This window comes from Dreissena polymorpha, chromosome 10, assembly GCF_020536995.1.
Source record: "Dreissena polymorpha isolate Duluth1 chromosome 10, UMN_Dpol_1.0, whole genome shotgun sequence".
NCBI lineage: Eukaryota > Metazoa > Mollusca > Bivalvia > Myida > Dreissenidae > Dreissena > Dreissena polymorpha.
In genome coordinates this window covers 65,391,844-65,412,129 of record NC_068364.1, presented here as the reverse complement: position 1 = coordinate 65,412,129, position 20,286 = coordinate 65,391,844, and the positions used below count along the sequence as shown (strand labels likewise).

Sequence of the window (20,286 nt, the reverse complement as noted above, 5' to 3'; positions counted from 1 at the left end):
CCCTTTACCCTCCATCTTGGGTTCACCATATTAGGGGACCCTGCCCTTTACCCTCCATCTTGGGTTCACCATCTTAGAGAACCCTGCCCTTTACCCTCCATCTTGGGTTCACCATCTTAGAGAACCCTGCCCTTTACCCTCCATCTTGGGTTCACCATCTTAGAGAACCCTGCCCTTTACCCTCCATCTTGGGTTCACCATATTAGGGGACCCTGCCCTTTACCCTCCATCTTGGGTTCACCATATTAGGGGACCCTGCCCTCTACTCTCCATCTAAGGTTCACCATATTAGGGGACCCTGCCCTCTACCCTCCATCTTGGGTTCACCATCTTAGAGAACCCTGCCCTTTACCCTCCATCTTGGGTTCACCATCTTAGAGAACCCTGCCCTTTACCCTCCATCTTGGGTTCACCATATTAGGGAACCCTGCCCTCTACCCACCATCTTGGGATCACTGAGTCTTCAGTAGTATTTACAGACCAACTAAAATGTATCATATTTTTTAAGAAATCTTGACACTACAATCAAGGAAACCAATTGAACAGAGTGTAAATTACACCTCTGATGGAAGGTCCTATAGATCCGGTTCTACTTACTGCTGCTATTGAGGGCTTACTGGCGTCACCTGCAGGCGGGTGTGTGACGTCTGCACCCAGGAATATCACGGGCTCCCTAAACACCGTGGGTCTGCAAACAGGAGGGCATAAGCAAGTCCAGCATGCTGCACGAGTCTCATGTGCACAGATAGAAATACAGGCTGATAAATAGACAGAGAGAGGGTGGCAATCAAGGGTTGGTTTTTACAAAGATTCTTATGGAAACCTTAAGTTGTACTTCTGCGAACATTTCAGATAATTTCTATAAGTGAATAAAATATTGACAATTCTAGCAATATAACTTATATAAACTATGTTAATATAAAATTACAAAAATAGTAAGAGACTAAGGAATTTAGGAATTTCCTTAGCATTTATTCACCACCATCCCATTCTTAGATGTTATTGTGTTTAATGCCAAGTTTGATTCAATAATTAGATTGTTACAGAACATAACAGGTTTAATTTCTTTATTTGAAGTCTTTATTCTAAGCATTGGTTGACAAATACTGTCCCTTAAGTTTTCCCCTGGGAGCTGTGATATTGAAAGAGCAAAGAAACAATGCAGCAGAATTTTTTTTTTATGGCCAGCATTCTTTATCAGTTAAGACAAGATTCCCTCTGACAGCTGTCCACTTTCCATCAATACAAGGAAAGTGTTGTAAAGATAAAGGGGAAGAAACATGTCACATATGCCAAAGCCTGGCTATTTGTATCTATAGAGTAATCATATTGAAGCAATGAAAACATGACACTTGGCAAACAGCATTATCAGCATAAAGTCATTAAACTTAAGCAAGACAGCATTCAAGTGTAGCTTCTCTTTGGTGATACATGGTTCAAGTCACATGACTAGACTTACTGCAGCTATTGACGGCCGGTTTTTGTCACCAGCAGGAGGGTGTGTTACGCTTCCGCCAAGAAATATAACTGGCTCTCGGAACATTGAAGGCCTACATAGTTATTGAAATCACAAATTGTGCTTTTTTATAGATGGCCACATAGCTGGCGTTAGGTGGCAAAAATTAAAACATTGGTACACACTGAGGATCTATTGGGCTTTTCAACTTCATTATTTTCTTCAATTCAAATCTAAATCATATTCAATAGCAAAATAATTACTAAGCACAATTTTTTACAAAGGTACAAAACTTCCACATGGCCAACTGAGCTTTTACCATATTAAAAAACTTAAAAAAACAACGTATCACCATCCTTTATACAAGATGGTACTGGGCCCTTCCTAAACGATTTCTTTAGCCCAAATTGCCTCAATATGGCAACAAGAGCTCTGCGTTTGGAAAGAGATCCCCCCCCAAAAAACAACAACAACAACAAAACAACAAAACAGGGCCTTTACAGCCATCACTCAATCCGTTGATGAAATACAAAACAGAAACCAATTTAACACTTAATGTCACAGTGACCTTGACCTTTAAACTAGTGACCCCAATATCAATAGGGGTCATCTACTGTCCAAGGCCAATGCACATGTAAAGTATCAAGAAAATCGGTCAATTCGTTGACGAGTTATTGATATGACAGACCGACCAACATCCAGCAAAAATTAATCATAATATAGGTTTTTATGAAGAAAATGTTGATACCAAAAATAAATCTCTAAAGCAAAAGGTGTCAATATATAGACATATGCTAATTTTGTGGACGTTAGAATAAGCCCTGTGTGATTGGCCAGGAGAAACAAAATGTGGACCCCATACCGTATACTGGGTAAGAGGATGTTGTTGATTCCACCGAGTTTCACGTTGATTTTTAGGCAGAGGTTGGAGAGTGTCTGGGGTGTGGTCTTGTTCACATTCTTGGCCTGCACACACTGGGTGGCCAGTCCAAACATTATGTCACCCACACGCTTCACTTCAGCTGAAAACAAGCAAATTCGTTGAATTGATATCCGCCGCCAATATACTTCTGAAATCAAAAGTGTTCTGGACGGATGGACAATGCAAACATGCATCATCCTCTTATCCATATATATACTCATACCAAGTTTCAATGAAATCTGTCAAAGCACTTCCAAGATATGGCTCGGGACAAAAAAAAAAGATTTTATTTTCAAGATACAAAGGGCCATTACTCCGTTATTATCCGATTGTGTACAATGCCATTTGGCGTGCATCATCCTCTTATCCATATATATACTAATACCAATATATATATATTACTTATACCAAGTTTTAATTACATCCGCAAAAGCACTTACTAGATATGGCTCCAGACACAAAAGTGCCGGACGGACAACGCCAAAACAATATCCTTCCGCCTATGGTGGGGGATAATAAACAAACATTTTGTTACCCACACGCTTCACTTAAGCTTAAAATAACCAAACAGTATGTCACCCACACACTTCACTTCAGCTGATAATATAATAAGTGCATGTATTATAAAACAATGTCCACACCAAAGCTGTGTAAGTGTTTGGATAATGTAACAATGTGCTCACAAAAGCTATTTTAAGGGTATGGATAATGTAACAATGTGCTCACAAAAGCTATTTTAAGGGTATGGATAATGTAACAATGTGCTCACAAAAACTTCAGTGTTTGGATAATATGCAAATGTGGTCACAAAAGCCAGTTGCTGGGCTCACACCATATCTACTACATCACGGCAACCTCAACCAGGATTGAAATTGCAGCATTTTATATTATTTTTGGGCCAACGGTATTACGGTTCACCGCCATAGTAGCCAAAAAATACCCACCAAATCACTCAAACCCCAAAGAACCTATACAGCATCTTCTGCCAAATTTAACCCTTTCCCCCATAAGAAGCTAAGTGAAAATGGCTTTTACAACTAGCATAAAACCAGAACAGCCTGCGAGTAACTCGCAGTCTGTTCAGGTTTTATGCTGTTTGCTGCTCTTTAGTTACTAAGGGTTGGTAATGAAGCCTTTAAAACTTATATTAAGTAAGAAAGGTCTTTAATTAAATGTAACTTTCCAAGGGACTACATATGCGTCAAAATACGTATCTATGTGGTAATAGGTTGAGCACTAGAGAAACTCACCATAGACTGGTGTCTAAAACTCACCATAGACTTGTGTCTAAAACTCACCATAGACTGGTGTCTTTCCTGGCAGCACCACCACAATAACCTGCAGGCCCTGGTACGTGTTCTTCAGGTACCTGAACATGGGCTCCACCTGGTCTGGCCCCGTCGCGTACTTGCAGAAGCACGGCTGGCCCAGGATGGGCATGCCCGCATCATTGGAGATACGCTGGAGCTGTTGGGTGAAGTTCCTGTAGGATACATCGCAGTGTGTTGGGTTTATACTACATTTGTGGGCTTAAAGGGGCAGTAATGGCTAAAATTATCATCTGTAACCAGATTTTTAAAAACAATGTCTAAAATATATTTTTATTCATATATTATTCTTACAGAAGGAAACATTGCAGCTTATTGAATTTGAATTATAATAGAGGGTTTTAAGAGTCAGTACTTGCTTAAATAATTGTCTGTAACAGAATTGTAAAACTGAAACAAGATTTTAAAAACGTGTTGAGAAACATCGCAGCCTATTGGGTAAATACAACATTTGAGGGCTTAAAGGGGCAGTTTGGGCTAAAATAAGCTTATGTTACAGGATCTTAAAACTTTTTTTGGTCCTTAAATTCATTTTCTTCATTTCTCATTGATAAAGATAGAAAAACACAGTTCTTCTGCAAAGGTGTTCTTCTTTAAATGTATAAATGGTGTTTTCATTTTTTTGTTTTGTTTCACATACCAATAGTGAAGCTCTTGCTTTAACTTGTAAGGAACAAGGTTGGCAACAAAGGAATACTGATCTATTTTTAAATATTTATTTCCGCTTACCAAACATGTTGCAGTGTTTTTTGCGGTGCCTTATACACTGATTAATGCAATGAAAGATGGCCGTTGAAATGGCAAAATTAATGAAATGAAAGATGTCTGTTGGAATGGCAAATGACTTCAAATCTTTCATGGAAGCATGGAATTCAAGCTGAACATGAAGGAACATCATGTATAGGATGTGGAGCAAATGGTTAAAGAATGCATGATTGATTAAAATGTTATTGCTTGATAAAAGACGATAAAAAAGGTATTAGTTACTAAAACAAATTGATTAAAATCACTTTTGATTTGAGAACAATCAAAAGAAATTCTTATATACAGATTAAGATGTCCTATTGTGAAAGGAATTATTCATTCAAATGAATATGTATCAAGACATGTAACCAGCGGCGTAAACAAGAGTGGACTCTTGACTGACTGATATCATTTACAATTGATTCACATCATTAGAAACTTGTTAATAGAATGACACTTTGAAACATTAACACACCAGCAACAGCCTTCATCACTTTCTCCATGCAATCAGTAACAATATTCTGGTGTATTTTGTCCAGTTCTTTTTTAACTGTTGTATTCCAAAAGTCAGAACATTAATAACGAAAACATACATAAAAGTTTTCTGATCAAAAGCAGAAAACTATTAAATCGAACATGTTTGTATATGTTTCTCAAATTTGCATGTGAAACTGTTGTTAGCTGCTTTAAAACATTTCCATAACAGATTTAACAAGTTGGTTACTAGATTATCAAGTACAAATGCTTCTTATGCTACAGTAACTAAAATTATTAGATTTTTTAAATGGTTCAATATTAAAACTGTAAAAAATTATTTAACATGTTAGTAAATACGCATTCACACAATACCACACACACAAATAAACAAGAGGGCCAAGATGGCCATAGTTCGCTCACCTGAGAGGAGTCGGTTCATTCAATCTTTACCAAATGTCAAACTTGACCTAGACATTGTCCAGACAAACATCCTGGTCAAGTTTCATCATTATTTCATCTGCGAGTCATGATCAATGTACCTATGAAGTTTCATGATCCTAGATGTAAGCATTCTTGAGTTATCATCCGGAAACCATTTTTCTAAGTTGAGTCACTGTGACCTTGAAAGCCATTGTGTGAATACGTTTTTTGGCACTGTGACCTTGACCTTTGACCTAGTGACCTGATAATCAATAGGGGTCATCTGCGAGTCATGATCAATATACCTATAAAGTTTCATGAACCTAGGCATAAGCGTTTTTAAGTTATCATCCGGACACCATTTAACTATTTCAGGTCACCGTGACCTTGACCTTTGACCTAGTGACCTGAAAATCAATAAGGGTCATCTGCGAGTCAAGATCATTGTACCTATGAAGTTTCATGAACCTAGGCATAAAAGTTCTTGAGTTATCATCAAGAAACCATTTTACTATTTCAGGTCACCGTGACCTTGACTTTGACCTAGTGACATGGCACAACCCAGTTTCGAACTCGGCCTAGATTTCATTGGGACAAAGCTTTTGACCAAGTTTCATGAAGATGGGACAAGAAATGTGGCCTCTAGAGTGTTTACGAGCAAATGTTAACATAAGACGGACAAAGACCGGTCACAAAAGCTCATCTGAGCAATCAGTTAAGCTAAAAAAAGTTGTAGTGCAAAATAGCCAGCATTTTATGCCAGGTCAATCTCTATATGCCTTTAACAATTTTTAAATTCTGTAGGCTTAAAAACTTTTCAACTGGATATAAAACAAGGGCTGTTTGTAACACATGCATGCCCCCCATATGGGCTGTCAGCTGTAGTGGCAGCCATTGTGTGAATACGTTTTTTGTCACTGTGACCCTTAAACTAGTGACCTGAAAATCAATAGGGGTCATCTGCGAGTCATGATCAATGTACCTATGAAGTTTCATGATCCTAGGCATAAGCTTTCTTGAGTTATCATCCGGAAACCATTTAACTGTGTCAAGTCAACGTGACCTTAACCTTTGACCTAGTGACCTGAAAGTCAATAGAGGTCATCTGCGAGTCATGATCAATGTACCTCTTAAGTTTTATGCTCCTAGGCGTAAGCGTTCTTGAGTTATCATCCAGAAACCATTTTTCTAAATTGAGTCACCGTGACCTTGACCTTTGACCTAGTGACCTGAAAATCAATAGGGGTCATCTGCGAGTCATGATCAATGTACCTATGAAGTTTCATGATCCTAGGCATAAGTGTTCTTGAGTTATAACCCAGAAACCATTTTCCTATTTCCGGTCACCATGACCTTGACCTTTGACCAAGTGACCTGAAAATCAATAGGGGTCATTTGCGAGTCATGATCAATGTACCTATGAAGTTTCATGATCCTAGGCATAAGCGTTCTTGAGTTATCATCCGGAAACCATTTTACTATTTCGGGTCACCGTGACCCTGAACTTTGACCTAGTGACCTGAAAATCAATAGGTGTCAACTGCGAGTCATGATCAATGTACCTATGAAGTTTCATGATCCTAGCATAAGCGTTCTTGAGTTATCGTCCGAAAACCATTTTATTATTTCAGGTCACCTTGACCTTTGACCCAGTGACCTGAAAATCAATAGGGGTCATTTGCGAGTCATGATCAATGTACCTATGAAGTTTCATGATCCTAGGCATAAGCGTTCTTGAGTTATCATCCGGAAACCATTTTACTTTTTCCGGTCACCATGACCTTGACCTTTGACCTAGTGATCCAAAAATCAATAGGGGTCATCTGCTAGTCATGATCAATGTACCTATAAAGTTTCATGATCCTAGGCCTAAGCGTTCTTGAGTTATCATCCAGAAACCATCTGGTGGACGGACGGACATACAGACGGACAGACATGTGCAAAACAATATACCCCCTTTACTTCGAAGGGGGGCATAATAACAACTCACTTTTTATACATCGGAAGTTTTTGTCCTTTTGGTCTTGCTAGTGAATTTATGCCAAGTCCCAAATAAGTTGTTTTCCCATTTGTTCAATTTGTAATACAGCCCTAAATGTGCATAATAATATTTACTACACATTGAGAACACATACTGAAATAAGCAGCTGTCTAGGAGTTTACCACAAAATACGTTAGCGCTATCGTAAAGTGCATGATACAATAAAGATGATAAAATGGTTCAAAGCTATGAAAAAATATATTATTCATCACTATAGCGCTAAAAGCAGACTTGCAAAGAAATCATGGTAATTATTTTTTTGGATAAGAGTTATGTATTTGTACACTTTGGTAGGCGAACTAAAGGCGTTAATTAATAAGCAATCAATCATGTCACCTTAGTTGATTAAAAGCCTCACATAAGCTTTGACACAAGAGAGCTTTGTCCAAAACCTCTTCAATTAAATTACATTAAATCTTCAACCAATACTTTGACCTTGAATGTAGCCATGTTGTTCTGGGAGTTTTGATACACTTTAACATAGGGTAACATTTGTTTCAAGTAATGTTAAAGTCCTTTGATTCAATGGGAAGTTAACTCTTTCAGTGCTGAAACCGAATTTGGAAGGCCTTTGCAAACAGTTTGGATCCAGATGAGACCCCACAGAATGTGGCGTCTCATCAGGATCCAAACTGTTTGCTATTCTAATAGTATTCTTTGAAAAAAAATCAAAGAAAATGCTAATTTTAGAAATTCAGCAGACAACATTTTAGCAGACGACAAATTTCCCAGCATTCAAAGGGTTAAAGCTCAAGACATTATGAGCCCTGTTCTGGGGAAAATGTGCTTAAGGGAAGTATTGCTTAAAAGACCTGTGTAAAGTGTCGTCCCTTAAGGGAAGTATTGCTTAAAAGACTAGGTGTAAAGTGTCGTCCCTTAAGGGAAGAATTGCTTAAAAGACTAGGTGTAAAGTGTCGGAGCTTAAGGGAAGTATTGCTTAAAAGACTAGGTGTAAAGTGTCGTCCCCTAAGGGAAGTATTGCTTAAAAGACTTGGTGTAAAGTGTCGTCCCTTAAGGGAAGTATTGCTTAAAAGACTAGGTGTAAAGTGTCGTCCCTTAAGGGAAGTATTGCTTAAAAGACAAGGTGTAAAGTGTCGTCCCTTAAGGGAAGCATTGCTTAAAAGACTAGGTGTAAAGTGTCGTCCCTTAAGGGAAGTATTGCTTAAAAGACAAGGTGTAAAGTGTCGTCCCTTAAGGGAAGTATTGCTTAAAAGACTAGGTGTAAAGTGTCGTCCCTTAAGGGAAGTATTGCATAAAAGACTAGGTGTAGTGTTGTCCCTTAGGGAAAGTATTGCTTAAAAGACTAGGTGTAAAGTGTCGTCCCTTAAGGGAAGTATTGCTTAAAAGACTAGGTGTAAAGTGTTGTCCCTTAAGGGCAGTATTGCTTAATAGACTAGGTGTAAAGTGTCGTCCCTTTAGGGAAGTATTGCTTAAAAGACAAGGTGTAAAGTGTCGACCCTTAAGGGAAGTATTGCTTAAAAGACTAGGTGTAAAGTGTCATCCCTTTAGGGAAGTATTGCTTAAAAGACTAGGTGTAAAGTGTCGTCCCTTAAGGGAAGTATTGCTTAAAAGACTAGGTGTAAAGTGTCATCCCTTAAGGGAAGTATTGCTTAAAAGACTAGGTGTAAAGTGTCATCCTTTAAGGGAAGTATTGTTTAAAAGACTAGGTGTAAAGTGTCGTCCCTTAAGGGAAGTATTGCTTAAAAGACTAGGTGTCAAGTGTCATCCCTGATAAGACTAGGTGTAAAGTGTCGTCCCTGATAAGACTAGGTGTAAAGTGTCTTCCCTGATAAGCCTGTATAGGCTATACTGGGATGACACTTTACGCGTATGCTTTAGTACCAGTTTTCCAAAGTAGAGGCTCACACTGTTCTAGATTTTATTTATTGCAGACAAATCAACTGACCCCCAGAGTAACTATGATGTATTTCCCATAATGATACTCATTCAAAGGCTTTACATGGTAAGGAAGGAAATTCGAAAACATCAACCATGATTAACCAATGAATACTTGGGGAAAACATGACAAGAGGCAGAAATGTGTGTGTGTGTGTGTGTGCAGGACGACTAACCCACCTGAGGGCGTCCTCTCGTACCGTACGCTGCGGGGCGAAACACGCAATCGCCCACACGCGGATCTCGATCCCGCTGTAAAACTGTTTGCCCCGCATGTCCCAAACACCGTCGGAGGGCACCACCTGGGCTTTACTCTAAACAAGGAACACAAGAACGCATAGATTGTGTGACTGCTTGGTGTATGTAACGTGTGTGTTACGTGTTATTTATCTCTCTCTCTGTTGACAGACATTGGCACCACCTGAGTTAGGAGGAAAAACTTTTTACATTAGCATTTGATTACATAGTTATTTGATTACATAGTTTTATTTAAGGAGACAGAGAAATTTATTTCTTATATATTGCCAAACCAAAAACAGCCCTTCATACTTTTTTTTATAGACAATTATGTAAAAACGTTCTCTTTTCACAAAAAGAGGGACATGTTCCCCCCCCCCCACTTTGTTGCAGATTCTTTGTCATCAATGTCCCAATGTTTTTCCCACATTTCTTACAACACCAGTTTTCATTTTTCATCCATAAAGACAAGTTTGCTAATATCCGTCAACGTTTCACTCCAGTTAACTGGGGGGGTTAATAACAAAACCCTAAACAGAGTTAGGATTAGGAACTTGTTCGCCTATGTGCGAAACAACAAGTACAAACCTAAGCGCATCTTCTCTAACCGTTCTTTGAGGGGCAAAGCAAGCTATTGCCCAGACCCGAATGTCGACCCCGCTGTAAAATTGCTTTCCCCTCATGTCCCACACACCCTGATTGGGGATGGCCTGTGCTTTTGTCTAAAAATAGTAACAGTAAAGGACGCCATCAATTAGATGGCCTGTGCTTTCGTCTAAAAATATTAACAGCAATGGGCACCATCCATAGGATGGCCTGTAATTTTGTCTTAAAATAGAAACTGTAATGGAAGCCATCAATAAGATGTCCTGTGCTTTGGTCTTAAAATAGTAACAGTAATGGATGCAATCAATTGGATGGCCTGTGCTCTTGTCTTAAAATAGAAGCAGCAATGGACGCCATCAATTGACAATTTTGACCTCATGTCACTTAAAATGAGAGAAAATTCATCAGAATAAATATTGTATTTTATTTGCTTACTTGGATCAATCTTGCAGAGGAAAGTGGCAAGGAACAGTACATTAAAATGAAACAAGATTTTACTATAGCCATATAAGGAAAAATGCCTCGCCCCTTGGAAGCCATTTTTTTCAAGCAAACAAAGTTATTTTCCAATTCATCCAAGATATCATTGAGACCAATCTTCTGACCAAATTTCATGAAGATTGGACAATAAATGTGGCCTCTAGAGTGTTAACAAGATTTTAATATAGCCATATAAAGCCATATAAGGAAAAATGCCCCGCCCCTGGTGGCCATGTTTTTAAAGCAACCAAAACCATTTTCGAACTCATCTAAGATATCATTGGGACAAATCTTCTGACCAAGTTTCATGATGATCGGAAAATAAATGTGACCTCTAGAGTGTTAGCAAGGTTTTACTATAGCCATATAAGGAAAATAGCCCTGCCCCCGTGGTGGCCATGTTTTTCAACCAACCAGCATCATTTTCGAACTCCTCCAAGATATTATTGGGATGAATCTTCTGACCGAGTTTCATGAAGATCGGACTATAAATGTGGCCTCTAGAGTGTTAACAAGATTTTACTATAGCCTTATATAGCCATATAAGGAAAAATGCCCTGCCCTTTGGCAGCCATGTTTTTCAAGCAAAGGTAACCATTTTCGAACTCATCCAAGATATCATTAAGACAAATCTTCTGACCATATTTCATCAAGATTGGACAATAAATGTGGCCTCTAGAGTGTTTACAAGGTTTTACTCTATATAGCCATATAAGGAAAAATGCCCCGCCCCCTGGCAGCCATGTTTTTAAACCAACCTGCATCATTTTCGAACTCATCCAAGATATCATTGGGATGAATCTTCTGACCGAGTTTCATTAAGATTGGACAATAAATGTAGGCTCTAGAGTGTTAACAAGATTTTACTATAGCCATATAAGGAAAACTGCCCCGCCCCTTGGCAGCCATGTTTTGCAAGAAAAGGTTACCATTTTTGAACTCATCCAAGATATCAGTGGGACAAATCTTCTGAGCAAGTTTCATGAAGATTGGAAAATAAATGTGGCCTCTAGAGTGTTAACAAGTTTTTACTATAGCCATATAAGGAAAAATGCCCCGCCCCCTGGCGGCCATGTTTTCAACCAATCGGCATCATTTTCGAACTCTTCCAAGATATTATTGGGATGAATCTTCTGACCAAGTTTCATGAAGATCAGACAATAAATGTGGCCTCTAGAGTGTTAACAAGATTTTATTATAGCCATATACAGCCATTTAAGTAAAAATGCCCCGCCCCTTGGCCGACATGTTTTTCAAGCAAACGTAACCATTTTCGAACTCATCCAAGATATCATTGAGACCAATCTTCTGACCAAATTTCATGAAGATTGGACAATGAATGTGACATCTAGAGAGTTAACAAGTCAAATGTTGACGCCGCACAACGCATGACGGACGCAAGGCGATCACAAAAGCTCACCATGAACACGTTGTGCTCAGGTGAGCTAAAAATCAAATTTGTTATAAAATAGATAAATAATATGAGAGTAATAAAAGAACAATACAATTTGGTTAAAAAAAAAAGCCTGTAAAAAATCAACATTAAGGACAGGTGTTAAATTTATGTCCTCACTTTTATTTTTGAAAAGTCTAAGCAAATTGTGTTTAGTTTTCACTATATACATGTAAGGAAAGCAATTAACCCCAGGGCTACGCCAATTTTGACTCCAGTGTCATTATTTGAACACAATTTTGTATAACACCATACGATGTTAAACACCAATTATACCCCAGACCCTTGAGGTTTCAAAGAAGATTTTTAAAGTAACTTCATACATAAGTCTGTTTACTATGTAAGTCTATATAAATCTTGAGACCACTATGACGTGTCATGTTTTGACCTTAGGGCATGATTTAAACAAACTTTATAGAGGACCACTGTAACCTGCAGTCTGTTCATCAGTATCTAAGGGTTGGAAAATAATGAAGCCTTAAAAACTTGAATCTAGTAAGAAAGGTCTTAAATAAACTAGTGACCTGAAAATCAATAGGGGTCATTTGCCAGTCATGATCAATGACGTACGTATGAAGTTTCATGATCCTAGGCGTAAGCATTCCTGAGTTATCATCCGGAAACCATTTTACTATTTCGAGTCACTGTGACCTTGACCTTTGACCTAGTGACCTGAAAATCAATAGGGGTCATCTGCCCGTCATGATCAATGTACCTATGAAGTTTCATGATCCTAGGCGTAAGCATTCTTGAGTTATCATCCGGAAACCATTTTACTATTTCGAGTCACTGTGACTTTGACCTTTGAACTAGTGACCTGAAAATCAATAGGGGTCATCTGCCAGTCATGATCAATCTACCTATGAAGTTTCATGATCGTTCTTGAGTTATCATCCGGAAACCATCTGGTGGACGGACCGACCGACCAACATGTGCAAAACAATATACCCCCTCTTCTTTGAAGGGGGCCATAAATATAACTTTCTACAGGACTACAAATGCGGGAAAATACGTATCTAAGTGGTAAAAGGCTAAATCTGCTCAGATGTTCAGGAGGAGAAGTGGCTAGAAGACAAAGGTAACAAACTCCCGCACTGTCTGATGGACAACATACATCAGTGTTCTTAAGCCTCCTTATGAGCACTTTGTGCTAAGGTGAGATCACAAGGGAAGCGAGTAACACACTCAAAGGATTTTTGACCCTAGGGATCAACCTCCGCTCAGAGATATGACTGGAACCAGCATAGCTGGATCAAATCCCTGCCTTCAAAACGAACCACGTGATGTTCCATGCCACATACACAAGTTTTGGGCCTTTCAGTTTTAGAAGAGTGTATACATACAGTAGATTCGATTTATTTGAATAGCCATATATGGCATTTTTACTGGCCAAATATTCAGTTACAGTGAGTATTCATTTATATGGAGTCAGTGATATTCTCAACTATTTCACTTTTTAAATGATAGAAATTGTTCTTAAACCATGTCAAGTTGTATAATATATTACCAAACTGTAACTTAACTATTTTTTTATTTTTTTTTTATTTAAAAAGACTCATTAAAAGATAGTTGCTTTAGTAATCTATTTCTATTTAATGTACATGTATACGGAGCACTACAACCATTATTCCATGGTGTCTTTAAAATCTTACAATAGATTTAGGATAATTAGTCTTAAAAAAAAAAGAAAGGGAAATGAATGCACACACGCATCTAATACACACACTGACTGACAATGAACATCACAGTATCCTAAAAGCTATCCTTTAGAACTAAGTGCAAATGAGAGCTGCAAATTGGATGGAAGAATGTGTTGTACACAGTTGGTTTAATAGTTAACATGAGGGAATTATCATTATCGGAATCAAAACTGAACCACTTATATCAACCAATCGTGACAATATAAAGGTCCTGTTTGGTTATTATTAGAAATTAAGTTCTTTGATTTAACAAGATGTGTTTGTGAAACACTATGTCGCCCCCCCCCCCCCCCCCATGTATTTGACCTTGAAGGATGACCTTGACTTTTCACCACTCAAAATGTGCAGCTCCATGAGAAAACAAACACACCAAAAAACAGACAGGACAAAAACAACCTGTCCCCCAGTATAGACTGGGGGACATAAAAAAATGAAGGGCAAGAATATAAACCAGCAGGGCAAGTAGATTGTCAGGCCTTCTGGCCCAGCAGGGTTAGCGGCTCTGAAAATTGTTTTCAATGCCTTTTTAACTGTTGTGTTCTGTAGTAACCATAGTATATAATTATAAATACAACTAGAAAGTTGTCTAAACTGAAACTTAAACCCCAAATATGACTAATACCACAGCTGAAACTAATACCCCAGTATCTTTTTAGTCAGCTCAATTCAAAGGCACATAACTCATGAATGTGCTGATCACTAGGTATTATTGCAAATCTTCACTTCATGAACATGACATATTTTAAGTTATAAAATCCCTTGAGAAATGAGGTTTGCTAAACAACTTTTGACAAGATGTGTTTGGGAAACACTATGTTCCCCATATATTTGACCTTTGACCTTGAAGAATGACCTTGACCTTTCACAACTCAAAATGTGCAGCTCCATGAGATACACATGCATGCCAAATATCAAGTTGGCTATCTTCAATATTGCAAAAGTTATGGCCAAAGTTAAAGTTTGACAAACCAACAAACAGACAGGGAAAAAACAATATGTCCCCCAGTATAGACTTTGACCTAGTGACCTGAAAATCAATAGGGGTCATCTGCCAGTCATGATCAATACACCTATGAAGTTTCATGATCCTAGGCCTAAGCGTTCTTGATTTATCATCAGGAAACCATCTGGTGGACTGACCGACAGACATAAAAAGTTATCAAACTTTAACCAATGTTAAAGTTTTTTCATCCGAAAACCATTTTACTATTTCAAGTCACTGTGACCTTGACCTTTGACCTAAGTGACCTGAAAATCACTAGGGGTCATCTGCCAGTCATTATCAACGTACCTGTGAAGTTTCATGATCCTAGGCGTAAGCATTTTTGAGTTATCATCCAGAATCCATTTTACTCTTTCGAGTCACTGTGACCTTGACCTTTGACCTAGTGATCTGAAAATCAATAGGGGTCATCTGCCAGTCATGTTCCTATGAAGTTTCATGATCCTAGGCGTAAGCATTTTTGAGTTATCATCCAGAAACCATTTTACTCTTTCGAGTCACTGTGACCTTGACCTTTGACCTTGTGACCTGAAAATCAATAGGGGTCATCTGCCCCAGTCATGATCAATGTACCTATGAAGTTTCGTGATCCTAGGCTTAAGCATTTTTGAGTTATCATCCGGAAACCGTTTTACTGTTTCGAGTCACTGTGACCTTGACCTTTGACCTAGTGACCTGAAAATCAATAGGGGTCATCTGCCGGTCATGATCAATGTACCTATGAAGTTTCATGGTCCTAGGCCTGAGCGTTCTTGAGTTATCATCCGCAAACCATCTGGTGGACGGACAGACCGACATGTGCAAAACAATATACCCCCTCTTCTTTGAAGGGGGGCATAAACATTTATTAACCTTTAACCATGGTTACCTTAATCAGAACACTACGCCGACATTTAGGGGAGTTGTATAGCTTGTACTATTTGGTAAATAGTCAAGCTAACAAGAGAACCGCATAACGGGTGCCACGCTCGGCTGCAAAAGCTTGTTAGAATGTGTTGTTTTTTTTAAAAAGAGGTCACAGTGACCTTGACCTTTGACCTAGTGACCCAAAAATCGGTGTGGCATGTAGAACTCATCAAGGTGCATCTACATATGAAGTTTCAAAGTTGTAGTTGGAAGCACTTAGATTGTAGAGCAAATGTCAAGGTTTTAGCACGACGCCTGTGGACAACATGACATGACGGCGAGCTGGCTATGACAATTCCTCAGGTTTTCTCCGAAAACAGCCGAGCTATAAAAGACAATGTTTATTAATAATAAGCTCATATATACATATTTGAATCACAAAGAAAAGTTGTCAACAAACACTAATTTGTAAAGCATTAATTTATGGGTGTGATTTTAAAATTAACTCAGGGACAGCATTTCCCTGCCCCATAACAGCGTTTAACAAAACCCTTCAATTTTTTTTAATAGATCAAGCGTAGTAAAGTTCTAATCATATTTTTTGCTTGCTGACACATTGCTGTCAAAAAGAGTATTTTTCTTGAATTTACAAATTTTAAAATTCTGCGCATATAAAGAACATCAAGCAAAGCAAAGTTAATATTACTATTTTGGCACAAAGGAAAAGGAAGAAATCACGTAATTGATAGAGAAATCACACCCATACGTTAAGAAATATAAAGAAAGACAGAATAAAGACAAGACATGACAACAAACATTTCTTAAAACAGTAACCTTTAACCGTATCCACATTGCATACCAACAGACTGTTGTCACGGGAAATGGAATAAGAATCTATAAATAAATCAAGCTCATAAAAAAGACACAACAATCTTGTCACCAATGGTTCCAAGAAACCAAGTGATTTGAGAGGCTTAAAACGATCCCTTTTTTATCTTAACCATTGCCCATGTAGATGGAAAGTGAATATTGCTATGTGCAAACAGCATACAACCAGAACAGCAAAGTAACTCGCAGTTTGCTGATCATCAGCATCTTGGTGTTGAAAATAAAGCCTTTAAAACTTGAATTTAGTAAGAAAAGTCTTTAATTAAATTTACCTTTCTTAGAGACTACAAATGCGTCAAAATACGTATCTAAGTGGTTAAGGGTTTAAACTGCGATATACCATTTGTACAAGACTCTTGACCCTTTTTGTATTCCACACTACAGACGGAGGCCAAAATTATTCACATTGGAGTCATAACAAAGATCATTATTTTACAAGCAATAGGTTAGGCAAAGATCCAACAAAATGAGACCTAATAACAGTCATTGTATATTTCTGAAAACCGTTACAACAGGTAACCATTTGCTTACAACTCTTGACCTTCTCAGTTTTGCTCACTACACAGACTGATGTGCAAGTAATAGAAAGCACTTTATAAAGAAGCCAAACAAACATTAAACAAACGGTTACAAGAAAACAAGACTTAGGATCGTAACCATTTGTATAAATGACCATGCTTACCAAAATTTTCCAGTGTATAGTGCACCCCCATGTATAACGCGCATGCCATTTTTTAAAGCCAAAATGGAGGAAAAAAAGAAATCAAGACCAAACAAGAATATCAGTGAAACTATGGATGCTCCCTGATGATGCGCTTTGTCAATCTATGTGTTAATAACCACATTAAAAAATCTTTTATTAGCCTCGATGACCTTGACCCCAGTGACCTCAAACCTCATCAAAAGGTAGAGGCCCATGCAAGGTACCTACATGCCAAATATGAAAGAGATCGGTAAAGTATTGAAGGTGCTATGAGAAACTGTATCAAAAGCGTGACAGAAAATATATTAATAGCCTCTGTGACCTTGACCCCAGTGACCTCAAACCTCATCAAAAGGTAGAGGTCCATGCAAGGTACCTACATGGCAAATATGTAAGAGATCGGTAAAGTATTGAAGGCCCTATGAGAAACTGTAAGAAAAGCTTGACGGAAAATCTTTTATTAGCCTTGGTGACCTTGAGCCCAGTGACCTCAAACCTCATCAAAAGGTAGAGGTCAATGGAAGGTAACTTCATGCCAAATATGAAAAAGATTGGTAAAGTAACAAAAGCATGACAGAAAATCTATTATTAGCCTCGGTGACCTTGACCCCAGTGACCTCATCAAAAAGTAGAGGTCCATGCAAGGTACCTACATGCCAAATATGAAAGAGATCGGTAAAGTATTGAAGGAGCTATGAGAAACTGTAACAAAAGCATGACGGAAAAATCTATTATTTGCCTCAGTGACCTTGACCTTGACCCCAGTGACCTCAAACCGCATCAAAAGGTAGAGGTCCATGCAAGGTACCTACATGCCTAATATGAAAGAGATCGGTAAAGTATTGAAGGTGCTATGAGAAACTGTAACAAAAGTGTGACGGAAAAATCTATTATTAGCCTCGGTGACCTTGACCCCAGTGACCTCAAACGTCATCAAAAGGTAGAGGTCCATGCAAGGTACCTACACGCCAAATATGAAAGAGATCGGTAAAGTATTGAAGGTGCTATGAGAAACTGTAAAAAAAGTGTGACGGAAAAATCTATTATTAGCCTCGGTGACCTTGACCTTGACCGCAGTGACCTCAAACCTTATCAAAAGGTAGAGGTCCATGCAAGGTACCTACATGCCAAATATGAAAGAGATCGGTAAAGTATTGAAGGTGCTATGAGAAACTGTATCAAAAGTGTGACAGAAGTAAGGAAAGAAGGAAGGACAAACTGGCAACTATATGCTCCCCGAAAATTTTTGGGGAGCATAAAAACCATGAAAATCGGACGGAATATGGCCACCACTATTATATTACGCAATCATTTAATCAAGGACATTGAAAAGCTTAATTATGCATTCAAACTAGGAAGTGTCATTATGATAAGGAGCATGGGTTGCATAGCACTATATTTTTAGTTGTCTGGAATTAAATAGATGGTGGCTATTATGAATATTTACGACTACATAACAAATTTTTTGCAATTAAGCAGCCAGGATAGAGTTGTATCAATGTATAACACACAAAAACTTTGGAATTTGAAATTTGGAGGTAAAAATCTGCTTCTTAAACACGGTAACTTACCGACTACGCCTGATGCCATACCTCAATTTTTTACCCCGATTAATAAAGCAAATAACAAAGATGACACGAGAGCATAACCAATGGTTACAAGAGAGAAACGATGGTTAGAGGTTAACAAACACATTTGAGCCACGCTCGGGTAAAACTGCAGTCAGCAAAGGCTAATCACGGACGACACTTTTCGCAAAAACTGAATTTTCATTGAGAATAGATAGCCTTTAAACCAAACATTTGCATAAAAGCAGAAGAATAGAGTCTTCCCTGATAAGCCTGTGCACATGCATTAAGCCCAGTTCTTCCAAGAGCGAGGTTCAATCAGTAACAAATGACTCTGTCATGTCTAAAACACCGTCACCATCTTAACCCCCTATCAGTATTGCTTACTGACAGACTGCTGTCACCTACCCTCCCACCGTACTGGATCTTGGGGGGGTTTAGGACGCGGCCGTGAACGTCAACCATCTGCGGCACAATGCTGATGCCGAACGTTTGCAAATACGGGTCCGAGTTAAAGTTCGCTTTGCGGACCTGAATTTAAAAATCACACAAGATTAATAAGGGCTTGATTTTAGAACCATCTAAGGGGTGGAAAATGCCATACCCCCCCCCCCCCCTTACATGGTCAAGAAATCTTTAAATCTGTACATAAGGATTTCTGTAAAATGAATTTGACTTTAAAAGGGAAGAAATCAGCTTTAAAAAGCTGAAATCAAATCCTGGTAAAAATGCCTAATTTGCTATGTTAGATTATTAGCAATCTTTAAAAGGACAAGTTTCAATAAGTTGGCTATGGGTACATAAAATGGAAAACGACAAGTTTAAAATGCGTTATTTGGTTTGTTGAATCTTTTGCAAGATTTCCAAAGTGACAAGAAAGCTTTTGTTGCCTTTCTACATTGGAAAATGAAATGAGATGACAGGGATGTAAAATTCAACTCGCCGGCGCGAAAATGTCGGCTACAATTTTACTCCAGGCAAATATGATATTCCAAATAGTTGCCTGATTGAGTGATGCCTAAACAGGTGCTTGTCTGGCAGTGAAAAATACTAGAATTTGGTGATGTTTAATGCTATATAATGCATTTGTCTTACTGTTCTTAACACTAACCAGCTTATTTGTGTGAGCCAAGGGGTAATATCAAGATTGACAATGTTTAATTGTGTGAGCTCAGGGGTAATATCAACATTGACAATGTTTGTGTGAGCTCAGGGGTAATATCAACATTGACAATGTTTATTTGTGTGAGCTCAGGGGTAATATCAACATTGACAATGTTTATTTGTGTGAGCTCAGGGGTAATATCACCATTGACAATGTTTATTTGTGTGAGCTCAGGGGTAATATCAACATTGACAATGTTTTTTGTGTGAGCTCAGGGGTAATATCAACATATTTGTGAGAGCTCTGGGGTAATATCAAAATTGACAATTTTTATTTGTGTCAGCTCATGGGTAATATCAACATTAACAATGTTTATTTGTGTGAGCTCACTCAAGGGTAATATCAACATTGAC

At 38.3% G+C, this 20,286-nt stretch overlaps 1 protein-coding gene across 5 annotated transcripts in view; it reads right to left on the bottom strand.

Annotated features, from left to right (window-relative positions):
• LOC127848627 (protein argonaute-2-like) overlaps positions 1-20,286 on the bottom strand; it is a 77,531-nt gene that overhangs the window by 17,103 nt on the left and 40,142 nt on the right. For 3 of the 5 annotated variants that reach the window (XM_052381202.1, XM_052381203.1, XM_052381198.1), the window contains 5 exons: positions 19,156-19,299; positions 9,465-9,598; positions 3,677-3,861; positions 2,319-2,478; positions 598-688 (listed from right to left, as the gene is read on the bottom strand). In XM_052381202.1, the coding sequence (XP_052237162.1) occupies positions 598-688; positions 2,319-2,478; positions 3,677-3,861; positions 9,465-9,598; positions 19,156-19,299 (714 nt within the window). Of the gene's footprint in view, positions 1-597; positions 689-1,459; positions 1,551-2,318; positions 2,479-3,676; positions 3,862-9,464; positions 9,599-19,155; positions 19,300-20,286 lie in introns of all 5 variants that reach the window. The other 2 variants (XM_052381199.1, XM_052381201.1) reach the window with 2 other exon arrangements.